Here is a 16,829-nt window from a genome sequence, read left to right as displayed (position 1 = left end):
TTCTCAGATGCTTTTATCCAAAATGACTTAAAGAGGGGCAGCACGGTGACGCAGTGGTTAGCATGGTCACCTCACAGAAAGAAGGTCCTGGGTTTGAGCCCCGGGGTAGTCCAGCCTTGGTGGGCCATCCCAGGTCGTCCTCTGTGTGGAGTTTGCATGTTCTCCCCATGTCTGCATAGGTTTTCTCGGGGGCTCTGGTTTCCTCCCACAGTCCAAAGGCATGTAGGTCAGGTGAATTGGCCATACTAAATTGTCCCTAGGTATGAATGTGTGTGTCTGTGTGTGTGGCCTGTCCAGGGTGTCTCCCCGCCTGCTGCCCAATGACTGCTGGAATAGGCTCCAGCATCCCCGTGACCCAGAGAGCAGGATAAGCGGTTCTGATAATAGATGGAAGGACTTACACAAGTCAACAGATACATTCAGATGTTACCAACTGGCATAAAAGAGCGCCATTTAGTAATCCTTTCATAGTAGTAGTAGTAACCTTTGCCACATAGTAATCATATAGTAATACTACAGAAAGTAGATGTAGTAGTACATTTGCTAAGTGGTAATCATATACAGAAAGTTGCAGTAGTAGTACATTTGCTACATGGTAATCACATCATCGTAATACTGCAGAAAGTAGGAGCAGTAGTACATCTGCTACATAGTAATTGTATCGTAGCCAAGAGTTCATGTCAAGACAAGTCCATTTAGCATAAGTGTGCCTTAGATCATCAAGAAGCGAAGAACGGGAATAAAAGAAAAAGTAGATTTACAATGACAAGTCAGAAAAAAGGCAAATTCTGCTGTCAGGTGCAAATAGAAAAGGGCTCAACAGTAGACACCATTCGTAATGGTGTTTAAGTAAGTCAGGTGCAACAGTAACCATTTAAGGATTAAGGTAAGCCTGGAAAAGAAAGGTTTTTAGGCTTTTCTTGAAGGAAAGGCCTTTCTTGAAAATTAGTAGTACTGCCATAAAACCAGCATCCTGAAATGGGGGCAGTATGTCCTTCTTTGTTCAATATTTAAGCAGCATAATCCATAATAACAGTTATTCTGTCATCACAGATTCAAAGTTAATAGACAATGAAGCAGACAGATGAAACTAGCACATAACTGTCCATATTCCTACTAAAAACCTATAACTTGAGGGTATCCAGGTAGCGTAGCGATCTAATCTGTTGCCTACCAACACAGGGTTCTGCAGTCCGAATCCTGGTTTTACCTCCAGCTTGGTCAGGTGTCCCTACAGACACAATTAGCCGTGTCTGCAGGTGGGAAGCCGGATGTGGGTACATACAGTGCTGCTTGAAAGTTTCTGAACCCTCCAGACATGGTCAATATTTTTGTAAAAAACATTAAGATAAGCTTATTACACATACATCCAAATCCCAATTTGTAAAGCACACCTTCCAAATAATGGACACACACACAAAAAATATATATATTTTCATTATTTAATTCAACAAAGGTGGTTTATTTCACAAAAACTGAAAATTTAACATGTGCAAAAGTATGTGAACCCTTGTATTAGTAGCTTGTGGCTCCTCCTTTTGCAGCCATTTCTTCAACCAAACGTCTTCTGTAACCACTAAGCAGTCTCTCGCATCTGCTTATGGGGATTTTTGCCCACTCCTCCTTGCAGAACTCTGCCAGTTGAGAGAGGTTGGAGAGACATCTGGTATGTGCCAACTTCTTCAGGTCTCGCCACAACATTTCAATTGGATTAAGGTCCGGACTTTGACTGGGCCTATCCAGAGTATGAATCCTCTTTCTCTGAAGCCATTCCTTTGTAGTTTTGCTGGAATGCTTTGGGTAATTGTCTTGTTGCATAATCCATTTTCGTCCCAGCGTCAACTCCCTGACTGATGGCAGGAGATTCTGGTCAAGAATTTGTTGATATGCTGGAGAATTCATGGTTCCTTGGATAATATGGAGTCATCCAGGTCCAGAAGCAGAAAAGCAGCCCCAGACCTTCACATTTCCACCACCATGCTTCACTGTTGGGAGGAGGTTCTTTTCTTCATATGCAGTGTTGGCTTTTCTCCAAACATGTTGGTTTTGATTGTGACCAAATAATTCTATTTTGGACTCGTCTGTCCAGAGAATGGACTTCCAGAAGTCCTCTGGTTTGTCCAAGTGCTCTCTGGCAAAGTTGAAACGGGCAGCTTTGTTCTTTTTTGAGAGCAGAGGCTTCCTTCTAGCAACCCTCCCATGAATGTCATGGCTATTCAATTTTCGTCTGATTGTAGATGCATGCACATTTGTCCCAGATGCTATCAGAGAGGTCTGCAACTCTCTAGAGGTGATGTGTGGGTTGGCCTTTACCTGATGTATTATTTTTCTGGTGCTTCTGGGTGATAGTTTTGATGGGCGTCCACTTCTAGGCAGAGTTGCTGTCATGTTGAAGGCCCTCCATTTGTAAATTACTTGTCTTACAGTGGATGGATGGAGCTGGAATCTTTTGGAGATGGTTTTATAGCCCTCCCCAGACTGATGGGCTGTCACTACCCTCTTCTTCATGTCCTCGGATATCTCCTTTGCTCTCGGCATTGTGGATTTGTATGGGACCACAGTGGTTTGGTTGATTTCCTCTCTTTTAATTAGTGCAGGCCAAACCCTTTCCCAAGGATGTCTCATTTCATTGGTCTGCTTAAATGATTAATTAAGCACCCAAATGTGTTTCACCTAAGTCTGTTACCTGCTTGACTTAACCAATGCAGCTGGGGGTTCACTTACTTTTGCACATACACTAATTCCATGTTTCATGTAATTTTTGGGCTACTTAAACAAGTCCCACTAAACAAGTACATGAAATTGATAAACATACACTACCGTTCAAAAGTTTGGGATCACATTGAAATGTCCATATTTTTGAAGGAAAAGCACTGTACTTTTCAATGAAGATAACTTTAAACTAGTCTTAACTTTAAAGAAATACACTCTATACATTGCTAATGTGGTAAATGACTATTCTAGCTGCAAATGTCTGGTTTTTGGTGCAATATCTACATAGGTGTATAGAGGCCCATTTCAAGCAACTATCACTCCAGTGTTCTAATGGTACAATGTGTTTGCTCATTGGCTCAGAAGGCTAATTGATGATTAGAAAACCCTTGTGCAATCATGTTCACACATCTGAAAACAGTTTAGCTCGTTACAGAAGCTACAAAACTGACCTTCCTTTGAGCAGATTGAGTTTCAGGAGCATCACATTTGTGGGGTCAATTAAACGCTCAAAATGGCCAGAAAAAGAGAACTTTCATCTGAAACTCGACAGTCTATTCTTGTTCTTAGAAATGAAGGCTATTCCATGCGAGAAATTGCTAAGAAATTGAAGATTTCCTACACCGGTGTGTACTACTCCCTTCAGAGGACAGCACAAACAGGCTCTAACCAGAGTAGAAAAAGAAGTGGGAGGCCGCGTTGCACAACTGAGCAAGAAGATAAGTACATTAGAGTCTCTAGTTTGAGAAACAGACGCCTCACAGGTCCCCAACTGGCATCTTCATTAAATAGTACCCGCAAAACACCAGTGTCAACATCTACAGTGAAGAGGCGGCTGCGGGATTCTGGGCTTCAGGGCAGAGTGGCAAAGAAAAAGCCATATCTGAGACTGACCAATAAAAGAAAAAGATTAAGATGGGCAAAAGAACACAGACATTGGACAGAGGAAGACTGGAAAAAAGTGTTGTGGACGGATGAATCCAAGTTTGAGGTGTTTGGATCACAAAGAAGAACGTTTGTGAGACGCCGAACAAATGAAAAGATGCTGGAAGAATGCCTGACGCCATCTGTTAAGCATGGTGGAGGTAATGTGATGGTCTGGGGTTGCTTTGGTGCTGGTAAGGTGGGAGATTTGTACAGGGTAAAAGGGATTCTGAATAAGGAAGGCTATCACTCCATTTTGCAACGCCATGCCATACCCAGTGGACAGCGCTTGATTGGAGCCAATTTCATCCTACAACAGGACAATGACCCTAAACACACCTCCAAATTGTGCAAGAACTATTTAGAGCAGAAGCAGGCAGCTGGTATTCTATCGGTAATGGAGTGGCCAGCGCAGTCACCAGATCTGAACCCCATTGAGCTGTTGTGGGAGCAGCTTGACCGTATGGTACGCAAGAAGTGCCCATCCAACCAATCCAACTTGTGGGAGCTGCTTCTGGAAGCGTGGGGTGCAATTTCTCCAGATTACCTCAACAAATTAACAGCTAGAATGCCAAAGGTCTGCAATGCTGTAATTGCTGCAAATGGAGGATTCTTTGACGAAAGCAAAGTTTGATGTAAAAAAAAATCTTATTTCAAATACAAATCATTATTGCTAACCTTGTCAATGTCTTGACTCTATTTTCTATTCATTTCACAACATATGGTGGTGAATAAGTGTGACTTTTCATGGAAAACACAAAATTGTTTGGGTGATCCCAAACTTTTGAACGGTAGTGTATATCTGACATTTCATACATAAAAACTGGTGATGATAGAATAAGAAAATCATGGTAAAACAACAGAAAAATCTAAACTGCTCAAGGGGTTCACATACTTTCAAGCAGCACTATATGTGTCCTGGTCGCTGTACTACTGCCTCCTCTGGTCGGTTGGGGTGCCTGTCCGTGAGGGAGGGGGAACTGGGGGTAATAGTGTGATCCTCCCATGCGCTACGTCCCCCTGGCGAAACTCCTCACTGTCAGGTGAAAAGAAGCGGCTGGTGACTCCACATGTATCAGAGGAGGCATGTGGTAGTCTGCAGCCCTCCCCAGATTGGCAGAGGGGGTGAAGCAGCGACCGGGACAGCTCGGAAGAGGGAGGTAATTGGTCTGATACAATTGGGGAGAAAAAGGGAGAACCCCCCCGCCCCCCAAAAAAAGCAAACCTATTACTGTAAAAACTTGCTTCCCTCACCAGTCCTTGAGATGAGGTTCGGGGTATTTATTGGCAACTCGGATGCATCTGCTTGCAAAGTGAGGCAACATCACTTCTTCGTGTGTTAATAAAAGCATACACTACTTGGAGCTGAATGCAAAGTACTGGCTCCATTTCTGTTTTCCCAGACCGGGGCGGGGGGGAGAGACGATACTGTGTGAACAAGTGCTTCAATTTCTCAAACAACAAACAACTGGGTACAATGCAAACATCTATTCTATAAAATCTCTCTGCTAGCCAACCCACCCACACGCTCCTACCGATCTGGCTGTATATAGCACCTCTTATCCCTGAAGATCTCATTCATCCAGTACTCCGGATACACTGGGTGGGCAGAATTTTAAAAGCGTCAAATGAAACCATACCCTTTACAGTCTTGCCAGGGGCAACGCGATGGTTTGATTCAACTTCACATTCACCGGGGAGCTTCTTCTCCAGACATCTCAGACATGTGGAGTTCTCTTAAAGATGCAAATGAATGAAAAAGTTCGGAAAAACTAGGGAAAGGTACAAGGCATGAGCAAATCTGTGCAGCATGTTAATGTTCTGAATGATTATATATATCATACTAGTAAGTGACCCGCAACCAAGTTGCGGTGTGGTTATCCACCCATCTAAATCTCCCTCCTCTTCATCCTGTCAGCTAACCGCCTTCCCCCTGCCCCTAACCCCCCCCCACTCCAGCTCCCTCCCCCCAAAGGCTCAGAATCAGCTGAAATGCCGAGAAGTGGTTTTTAGCCATTTTTAGAAAAATGCATATTTTGCATATTTATGCATAATTATGCATAATTTTAATTTTCTGGGATTTTTCCCCTTACTTTCTGAGACAATACCTACCACCTCCAAAAGAAATTAGGATCATAAATGCTTTAGTTTTCGGTCCCGCTATCTACAATAACACACACACACACACTAACACCACACACATTCCGAAAATATATGAGTAGAAGGTGCGAAAGTATCCACACCTGTACGACACGTCACAGAGAGGATACACACCACCGTCTCTTCAGTTTATTGTCTTGTAGAGCCAGCAGGCAAGAGCATATCTTCCTCGTCGTCAGTGTGGGACGCCATGACAGAAGAGCGTAAACAACACACAAGCATTGTGGGTAATGTAGTGTTTCACGGACAGCTTTACAAGGAAACTACAACCCGGAAGTGCGCTCGACTACGGAAGCCCAAATGACTGCGGACATTCCTCGTGGAATCCGCTCCGCGTGCGTTCCGCCCGAGTATGTTTGGGCCTTTAAATCTGATTCATCACATAAGGCACGCGCGCAACAGCGGACAACTTTATTGTTCGTCAGACCCGCCAAAACCCGAACCGCCCGCACGCGCTGATTTACATTCAAAAACAGAAAACTTTATTGAGTTCACTTCACGTGACAGCCGCCATATGCGACTGTGACGTCGTGGCTTATTTCACGGACGCTTTCTATTTGCTCGCGTTAAGAACGCGAGGTTTGTGCGAACGGCGGAAAGAGCCGAGGCGTGACGTAGCCAGAGCCCGCCATCTTGTTGAACTGCTCAGGATTCTGAAGGGATTCCACATATTTTATGCATATTCCGCACGTTATGCATGTTTTTAATGTTCTGCTATTTTTTATAGGTGCGCCCGATCATCCCCGATAACCTCCAAAAAGAATCGAGGCCCCAAGTGCTTTAGTTTGGCCGTTTATAGACTCACACACAGACACACACCAGACACACATTGTGAAAATACAGGAGTCGATAACTTTTTTAATTTACTTGACTCACTGGATATATATTATATATAATCCAATGATTCAAGTAAATTCTTTATGAGACCGTACAAGCCTGTTTCATGCCATAAGCAATCATCAGCTGTCAATTCTATATATATATATATATATATGTGTGTGTGTGTGTGTGTGTGTGTGTGTGTGTGTGTGTGTGAACTGACACACTCTCTCAAATGAAGTACCACATAAGTGAGACAGTGGCAAACAACATTGACAGATAAGGACAATGAAGTGAGATGATGAATGAACGCAATGCTATCATAAGAAGCAGGAACACAAAATCAGTGAGCCGGCTCCTGAAGTTTGACCTTTCTAACCGCTTTCTTTTTTTCCCCTCCCCGCCATCTTCCAGGGACATTGCTGCAAGGAATTGCCTTCTGACCTGCAAAGGGCCAGGCCGCGTGGCCAAGATTGGGGACTTTGGGATGGCCCGGGACATTTACAGGTATGAATCCAACACAAACCGCTGAGTGTAAATTGATTTTGTAAATGTTTGTCAGAATCGGTGTCATTTTATTTACCTTTTTCACTGGATGTATTACATGGATTTGTTCAGTTGACATTTGTGCAGGAACTTATAACACAGCTGAAATTATGATATCAGTGGTTTCCAGACTAAGTCAGGCCTCCCTTTCATATTTGGTGTTTTGCTCTCGAGAGTACTGGGACTTTTTCTTTGTTGTCGGCACTTCTAACAAACTGCAGAAATGCACCGTGTTGATGCCCCCCTTCAGCTTTTCTCACCGATTCACTCTCCCCATCAAACGTCATTGTGTTCTGTTGTTATACAGGTTTTGGCGTTTGCATTTGGCAGCGTCTATTGCTATATGTTTGTGTAGTGTTTCTGCATGCAATATTCCCTCATTAAATTTTTGCTACGCTCTGATTTTTATTTTCATTGTCATCCGTCATCTCCTGCGCCCCTCTGTAATGCATCGGCGGCCCCCTTAGGGCCCACGCCCCACACTTTGGGAATCACCGAGTTAAAAACATCCAGGCTCCGATGGTAATGCCCCTTGGTGCACATTCAATTAAAAAGGTACAATGCACGTCACAGTGCATAACAGACTGCATATTGCACCGCATATAAAATGTAAATTCGGTACTCTGACTTTGTCACGGTGAAGGTATACAAGAAACGACATCTGGTTAACACCATTTGAACCACAGTTATGATCACTGTCTCGCTCTTATGAGTATTTTTTCCCCGTGTATCTAAAAAGGCTTGTCGAGAATAAAGCATTTAGAAATCTCCGCATTCAAATCAGCGATACCGTAATTTCTTTCTCCGTGTCCCTGCAGATTCTATCTTTCATTACACACCAACTCCTCCGTAACCCCAACAGCGTCAGATTATTCTTAGCTCCAACTTTAATTAATTTTTTTATTTTACAGAGACACCACTAACCTCACGTGGTATCATTTAAATGAACGTGCTATCCGGCGGGAGAACTGCTCAAGTCTTTCATGTAGCAGTGGAATTAAAGCAGGGGTAAAGTATGTCACAACATCCAGCTGGATCAAGCGGGAGGGGGTTTGAATTGGTTCACTAGAAAAGGTTGCAGGAAAGGAGAGTCATTCGGGAAGACCGTTGCATAATTCCCTTGAGGAAACACATTAGCAGAGCTTGGTTTAATTGCTAATGCTAATTTTTCAAGCATATGGAGTTTTTTTTTTTAGACCACAACACTGGAGCTACATTATTATTAGTATTATTAATAGTGGTAGTAGTGGTCATATTTTGACGATTTTGATGAGCATTTTTATGATTACCATTATTTTGATGATTCGTTGTGTTTATTGTTAGCTATTATTATTATTATCATTTTGGACGAAGTGGGGCTCGTTTTGTGCAGTGAGATGATGCGACCCTCCCACGTTCTACGGGGGACGTGCGACTCCTTTTGAGCCGGTGTGATGGTTAAGGACGTGGTTTAATGTCAGCTTTTTAATCTACTAAACAGGGAAGTAATAGGCACACACACACACACACACACACACACACACACACACACACACACACACACACACACACACACAGATACAAAGACATGCTAGTCTGACCCCACAAAGTCTCATCTTATTGCTGCAGATACACACACACACACCCCTTTCTGTTCACTGACTTTCTATCTAACACCTCACTCCGACTCTCTTTTTACATACATTCAAGACACCCAAATAAGCATTCACGAGAACAACGCCATTTGTGTGGTGGAATCCCTGAGCCTGTAATAAAGCCTCCATAATCTGCAGCTTAGCCTTCAGTCTGCGCTGGTGGTGCTAGCATGGGTAATACAAGCTGTCCATAAAACCCACAGACAAAAAACAAACAGGTTGATCCACTGATGGAAGGATTATCAGTCTTGTGCCACACAATCTTTCAGGCCTTCGTCATTTTCAAAATACTATATGATGTTTATATTCACATAAAACAAGCTGTGCAACTTCATATTTTCGATTTAAAGACGTGTTTTACTTTCCCATCTGGTATGGGAGGGGCTTTTTAGATCAGTTTTAATAACTACATTACGATGCTATGTAAAGGGAACTAAATAAAAGAAATGAGCCATGAGATTTTAAAGGGTCCCTTGGTTCGTCATTACTAGCATCTCTTGACATAGCGGCAGGCTAAAAGGCTATAGAAGCAGGCTTGTGACTGGAAACTGGCCAGTTTGAAAACCAGCGCCAACTGTGGAAATGTGCTCAGAGAATGTGAAGAATTGTAACAACTGATGTGCTCTTGAGCAAGGCACCAATGCATAATAGACTCATGCAGTTTTGTTTTGTTTTGGTTTTTTGGGGGGGTGTCCCCCCCCCCATTTACTCCCAAATTGTATCCGGCTAATTACCCCACTCTTCTGAGCTGCCCTGGTCACTGCTCCACCCCCTTTGCTGATCTGGGGAGGGCTGCAGAGTACCACATGTCTCCTCTGATACATGTGGAGTCGCCAGCCGCTTCTTTTTACCTGACGGTGAGGAGTTTCACCAGGGGCACGTAGCGCATAGGAGGATCACACTATTCCCCCCAGTTCCCCCTCGAACAGGTGCCCCGACTGACCAGAGGAGGCGCTAGTGCAGCAACCAGGACTCATACCCACACCCCGCTTCCCACCTGCAGACATGGCCAATTCTGTCTGTAGGGACGCTCAACCAAGCCCGGAGGCAACACAGGGATTCGAACCGGGATGCCATGTTGGTAGGCAACAGAATACACTACTAAACCACCTGGACGCCACAAGTCATGCAGTTTAATGGACAACAATGGGAGACTTCGGCTGTACTGAATGGCTCTCAGAGCAGGGTGTTGATGGATAAGGAGGATTCATGTTTCAGTTGACATGCCATGGATGTTAAAAAAATAAAATAACGGCGATGAGGTTCAGATCTGTTTTTGTCCAACTCCATTTTCATGCAGCGACAGCAACAGAGATTGAATCGAGGAGCGGCGCAGTCATTTTATTTCTGTTTTAAATGTGTCACGCGGCACCGCGAGCGGGATAAGGTGAACTGGGATCAGACCGTTATCAGCAGCGATGATCAGATAGCCCGCACTGCCGCACATCAGATCATTTCTCTGCTGATGAGAAAGTAAGACATGCTTTAAAACGAATTGGTCAGACTACACTGTCTGGTGGGGGGAAAAAAATCCTCCTTTTCTCTGGCTGAGATAAAGACGTCTTAGAAAGTGCTCACACGCCCATATGTTATGGCAGTGAAACTATGGCAGGACTGGTGTGCTGATAGAGCCAGTGTCAAATAGTGAATTAATTGCTGAATGTAATCAATAATTTATTTGCCTCTGCTTTTGAGGACTGTGATGTTGCCATAGCGACACGGCAGCAAGCATCACCCACCAGTTTGATTTTTTCCCCTCCTCATCCATACTCTTTTCTTTTCTTGGTTTGGTTGAGGATTCCCTTTCATCTCTTTGATTTGTTATTACTTCTCTGTGTCACTGTTTGCCGCCAGCGTTTTACATGTTAACCTGTCTTTTAGGTTCACCCAATGAGTTAGACTCACACTGTAGTACAACAGCATCTCTGCAACATGGAAATCAGCTTAATATTTGCTGTGTTGAATCTACTACTACAACTACTACTACTTCCGGCTTCTTCCATTAGGGGGCGCCACAGTGGATCATCCGTTTCCATCTCTTCCTGTCCTCTCCATCTTCCTCTGTCACACCAGCCACCTGCATGTCCTCCCTCACCACATCCATAAACCTCCTCTTTGGCCTTCCTCTTCTCCTCTTCCCTGGCAGCTCCATCTTCAGCATCCTTCTCCCAATATACCCAGCATCTCTCCTCCACACATGTCCAAACCATCTCAATCTTGTCTCTCTTGCTTTGTCTCCAAACCATGCAACCTGAGCTGTCCCTCTAATTTACTCGTTCCTAATCCTGTCCTCCTCCGTCACTCCCAATGAAAATCTTGGCATCTTCAACTCTGCCACCTCCAGCTCCACCTCCTGTCTTTTCATCAGTGCCACCATCTCCAAGCCTGCTGACAAAGCGTATGTATGTGTGTGCAGGGCCAGTTATTACCGGAAGGGTGGGCGCGCCATGCTGCCAGTGAAGTGGATGCCGCCTGAAGCCTTCATGGAGGGCATCTTCACATCTAAAACTGACACCTGGTAAATACCCCCCCCCCCACCCATCTCAACCCCTTTCTTACCAAACATCAGCCCTTCTGTAAATTCAGAATGTGGCACGTTTGATTCATTACACTTGTGGCACCTGTGAGCAAAGCTGGTATAGGCAACTGGGTATCACGAGATTTCGTGTCATAGTCACGAAATTTAATCGATGAAATCGTGCTGGGGGACAAGATGTCACTGAAATTTTCTTGTCCGGCACCACGAAGTTGTATCCAATGCATTCCTATGGGCCAAGTTTTTCTTGCGCGAGTCATGTTATCAAGATGCTGGCTCTGGCTGGTCTGGCCTCCCCGGAGACTGCCGCTCACTTACAAATATTTGAAAACACAAATACTATACGGCGGTTAGGGTAGTTTTTGTGTTTTCAAATATATGTATGTGACCGCTTTCTCCCGGGAGGCCAGACCAGCCAGAGCCAGCATCTTGATAACGTGACTCGCGCAAGAAAAACTTGGCCCATAGGAATGCATTGGATACAACTTCGTGGTGCCGGACAAAAAAATGTCAGTGACATCGTGTCCCCCAGCACGATTTCATAGATTACATTTTGTGACTATGACACGAAATCTCGTGATACTGGGCTGGTATAGGTGCCTTCCAAACCTTAAAGGGGCGCAATCATATTATCTCTCTTTATATAAGCTCTGGAGATATCACTCCTTTAGCAGCCATAATGCTGAACAGTCCATATCTATGAAACACCACCAGAATTAAGTTTAAAAAGTGTCTGCCAGTGACATCACTGGAAGACAATCCATGAATGTGAAAACTTACTCCCTAGTTTGTCAATACACTGCATTGTGTGAGAAAATTCAAAACAATACTACTTCATGGGTTGATGGAGGCCACCTGATCACTCCCTTCATAACCTGCCCTTTCTCCACCTCTGTCCTTTTCCTGCCCTTCCCCGCCTTCCGCTTTTTTTCCCCCCCAAACAGGTCCCCACTCCTCCTCCTTTTCTGCCCTATACAAGTCCAGCTTTATGCTTTTTTAAGATGATTATCGATGATCCAGTGCTCACTTGTCCTCTCTCTCCCAGGTCATTTGGGGTGCTGCTATGGGAGATCTTTTCATTAGGCTACATGCCATACCCAAGCCGCAGTAACCAGGAAGTCTTGGAGTTTGTAACCAATGGAGGAAGGATGGACCCTCCTAAAAATTGTCCTGGGCCAGTGTAAGTACAGAACGAAAGCACTCACTCACTCACACACACACTCTCTCTCTCTTCCTTAGAGCATAGTGGTTGAGTTAGTCCCTATAAACAACGTAATGAAAGACACCCAGTCCACCATTTGCAAGATAATGATGCACACAGTGATCTGCCTCCATGCAGTCCTTTTTCTGAGACCGAGCTCCAACACTGCTCAAACAACCCAACTGAGAGCAATGTGGAGCGCCTGCAATGTGAGGTATAATAGTTAGATTAGTTGATATGCATGGATTTAGACAAAACAAATGGCAAAAAGGTGTTGTTTGGGGAACCTGTAAGACAAATGAAGTGACTGGAGAGCAAAATAACCTTTACTCCTCTCCCGAAATCAAATCCAACTTGGAGAAATGCTTCATGTGGAATAAATTTTGTGGAATTCATTTTTGGCTTTTTGAGGGAAGAAGTTTTTGCCTTTATACAAAAACAAGAGAGATATAGATGTCTATGCTGATAGATGTCTATACTGATGATACTATGACTACCATGTTGCAGTTTAAACTAACCTAATATAGCTAACGTGCTACATAAATTTAAGGAAATGTTACACTACTAGATTAGCTAAACTACTCCTAACATCCGTCTGTCTTCAGTCAACTTGACCTTTATGTTAATGGAATGTTATATTAGATTTAAGTTTGACTGTTATCTGAGAGGGGTGGCACGGTCACCTCACAGCAAGAAGGTCCTGGGTTCGAGACCCGGGGTAGTCCAATCTTGGTGGGTCATCGTCTGTGTGGAGTTTGCATGTTCTCCCCGTGTCTGCATGGGTTTCCTCCCACAATCCAAAGACATGTAGGTCAGGTGAATCAGCCATTCTAAATTGTCCCTAGGTATGAGTGCGTGTGTGTGTGTGTGTGTGTGTGTGTGTGTGTGTGTGTGCGCCCTGGCAGCCTGTCCAGGGTCTCTCCCCGCCTGCCGCCCAATGACTGCTGGAATAGGCTCCAGCATCCCCGCGACCCTGAGAGCAGGATAAGTGGTTCAGATAATGGATGGATGGATGGATTTTAAAAGTTGGTCGGACATAGCAACAGTAACTGGGGAGGACTTGCAGAAATGCAAATAAATGCAATACAAACGTAAACTTACGGATGCGAAGGAGCTTTAAGCCAACTCTAGTGCAGTGTCACCGTAAAAATGGAAAAAGTAAGGTAAATTCGTTTTCTGTGAATTATATTTAATGCGTAAATAGAAGTAAATCCGCCATTTACCCAAGTACCACGTAAACACAGAGCCCGTGTGATGATGCACGGAGCGATGGTTCAAGTAAGCTGTACAGGGTGAGAACGTCTCTAAAATTTGATTATTGCCGCAGAAGATGTAACTCAATATGCAGCCCACAAGTAGAACTCTCTCATGTGCTTCCTGTTTCCTTCTTCGGTTGGAGAAAGTCTATGGAGACCTGATAAAGGAGAATTAAAACCATTCTCAAATCCTGGTTTATTTTTCTCTCTGCCTTTACATACAAACTCTCACTCACTCAGGTACACATGCCACAGAAGGGTATTAGAAAAAGTTGACAGAACACACACACACACACACACATCTCGCTCTCTCTCATACACACAAACAAGTTTTTAGCCTCACTTTGGCCTTACTCTGATTTCTTAGCCGACGATGAGACTTTAATCCTTTATATCTTTTTTTGAGTCCCCTGGACCGCAGCTTGCAGATTACTTCTCCCTATCGCTTTCCAGCCCGGCTCACATTTTTCTTTGTGAAGATTTGCTTCTCTGAAAAATAAACACAGCCCCACGGTGCTATTAATCCGAAATTGTGAGACAGCCTTGCAACAGGATTCCGTTTACTCACAAAAAAGAAGAAGAAAAAAGGCAACTCCTGTTCAAATCACGGCGGCAATTAAGAAGTAACTTGATAACTTCATATCGCCTCACTGTTAGCCGCTTCACTTCTCTGCCTCGCCCCTCTGAAGCAACACTCACAGCGGTGGGAAGTTACTCTTAATTTAGCCTGAAGCAGTCAAAAAAATAAAATAAAATAGAGGTGTTTTTACACAGAGGGATGCAGGAGTCTGGCTCGGCCTGTGGAAGAGCTTTTGTTGTTGAGTTCGGCTTCCGGGAATATCCAAGTGTCTGTTAAATGAGAGTGAACCCTGTTGTTTGTTTGCGTGTGTGTAACGGCCGCATGAGCGCCACAAACCGGACAACACAGGATGATTAGAGCATGGATGTGTTATAGCAGAACTGGATACCAGATCTAAAAACGCCGCCTGTTCGTTCCTGTGAGAATTGCTCGCCTGGCGCATACGCCAAAAAACTTTCTGGCTTCCGGGTTACTTCCGGGTACATGGGTCCCACTGAATATGCACAGTAGTGTTATTCCCATCATGCCTCTAGGCTATGACAACGGCTCATACACAGCCATGCCGTCATGCAGCGGAGGAAAAAAAAGATTTTCTGGGCTTTGGAAAAGTTTTAAAAAGATGAAAACCCCATGGCTTAAATATATACAATACAAAGAGTAATAGTTGACCATGATTAGAGCTGCAGGTGTCCTGTCAACAGGTTTACAGGCGTCTCTTTTGCAATGGTGGTCTATGGGGAAAATGCTTCTTGGGCTGCAGGGGATTTTTCGCTGAAATACCGCGAGTGACCACTGGAAATAATTGGATGCAAGGCTGAGCGGCGGCGCCATATCCAGTTCTACTATAATACATCCATGGATTAGACACACTTTCTCACAGTGAAAATGGCTGAAAAGATCAAAAATTAAATGGAATTTGGGAAAAATAATAAAATGGATTTGTGTGTGTGTTTGTGTGCTTCAGGTACCGTATAATGACTCAGAGTTGGCAGCACCAACCCGAAGACAGGCCGAACTTCTCGACTATCCTGGAGAGGATTGACTACTGTTTACAGGTTAGCGGACAGGAGTCCATTGTGTGACCTGTATGGCCAGTTAAAGGACAGCCCTATTTGCAAGATAGGGAAAGGGCAGGGCGCAGCCACAGTATTTAGGGCCAATGTAAAATGTTTTGGGTTGCTGAAATTAAGTTATTTTGAATAAAAATCAAAGAGAAAAATTATTTTCTTTTTTGTTTCTTTTCCCTTTTTTCAGATCTATTTAATAATCCATTCTAAGCAGGCCAGAGTCGGGCAGCCCTGCTCACCTTGTGAGATAACCACTAAGAATACTGAATCTGACTGTTGATCATGTGATGGTCTCCTCTTTCCAGGACCCGGACGTGGTGAACATGCCGCTGCCCGTCGAGTATGGACCCGTCCCCGAGGAGGAGGAGCGAGTGCCCATGCGACCTGACAACCCCTCAGCTCCGTCCCTGCTGGTGGACACCCAGACACCTGACGGGGAGGGGCAAATGCCGCCACCACCGCCTCTTCCACCGGCCTATCATGCCGAGGAGAAGCAGCGAGGCGGGGAGCCGGCTCTCCAGTCTTGCTCCCCTTCCCAGGCCAAAAGTCAGACAGCTGCACTGCCTCAGCCATACCTCCACCAACACCAGCAACCCCAACCACAAACGACCTCCACCACCACTGCCACCATCACGACTACCGCCACCTCCACGGCCTCCTCTACCCTCAGTACCAAGACACCTCACATCTCCGCACAGCCCGGCACTGACGGGGGCCACATCAACCTGGCCTTCTCCCAGGGCCTCCCCACAGAGAAGGACAGCCACAATGGGAAGACCACCAGCCTGTGGAACCCCACCTATGGCTCCTGGTTCCTACAGCAGCAGCAGAGGAAACAGCAACAGCAGCAAAGGCAGGGTGGCAGGGTTCCTGGCGAGGGGCAGGAGCACGTAGGCCGGACGGTATCAGAGGCAGCGGGCGCTTTGGGTATCCAGCACCAGCACAAGCAGCTACAGCATCAGCTGCAACAGCAGCATCAGCTCCAGCTGCTCCACCATCAGCAGCAGCAGGGACTGTGCAGACCCCTTCTGCCCCCACCACCTCCACCCACCACCCAGTCGCCACTCCTCTTGGATTCGGCAGCGCTGCCGCCAGTTCCCCTGTACAGACTGCGACGCTTCCCATGTGGGAACATCGGCTACGGCTACCAGGAACATGGCCTGCCGCTGGAGACCGCCCAGGTCAACCCCAGCACCCCGTCGCCCCCAAACCAACCACCTCCGGGCACCACGTCCTCCTCGGGTCCCCTCCAAAGAGGCAATTCGCTACCTGCCCCAGTTTCCCTGGGGCGCTCAGGCATGACCGAGGAAAGCCGCCCACTGTTGGTCACCATGGGAACGGTGCAGGACCCCAGGCTGCCCAGGATGGAGGGCCATAACGCCACCGTGCTTTAA

The 16,829-nt window shown here is 45.3% G+C and overlaps 1 protein-coding gene across 1 annotated transcript in view; it reads left to right on the top strand.

Moving 5' to 3' along the window:
* Nucleotides 1–16,829, top strand: part of alk (ALK receptor tyrosine kinase) — a 580,497-nt gene extending 563,668 nt beyond the window's left edge. Inside the window, exons 25-29 of the mRNA XM_056296340.1 lie at nt 7,030–7,122; nt 11,212–11,313; nt 12,377–12,511; nt 15,333–15,423; nt 15,741–16,829. Coding sequence (XP_056152315.1) covers nt 7,030–7,122; nt 11,212–11,313; nt 12,377–12,511; nt 15,333–15,423; nt 15,741–16,829 — 1,510 coding nt within the window. The remainder of the gene's footprint in view (nt 1–7,029; nt 7,123–11,211; nt 11,314–12,376; nt 12,512–15,332; nt 15,424–15,740) is intronic.

Source organism: Lampris incognitus, chromosome 16, assembly GCF_029633865.1.
Source record: "Lampris incognitus isolate fLamInc1 chromosome 16, fLamInc1.hap2, whole genome shotgun sequence".
In the NCBI taxonomy this organism is placed as follows: domain Eukaryota; kingdom Metazoa; phylum Chordata; class Actinopteri; order Lampriformes; family Lampridae; genus Lampris; species Lampris incognitus.
This window is presented reverse-complemented; position numbering and strand designations above follow the sequence as displayed.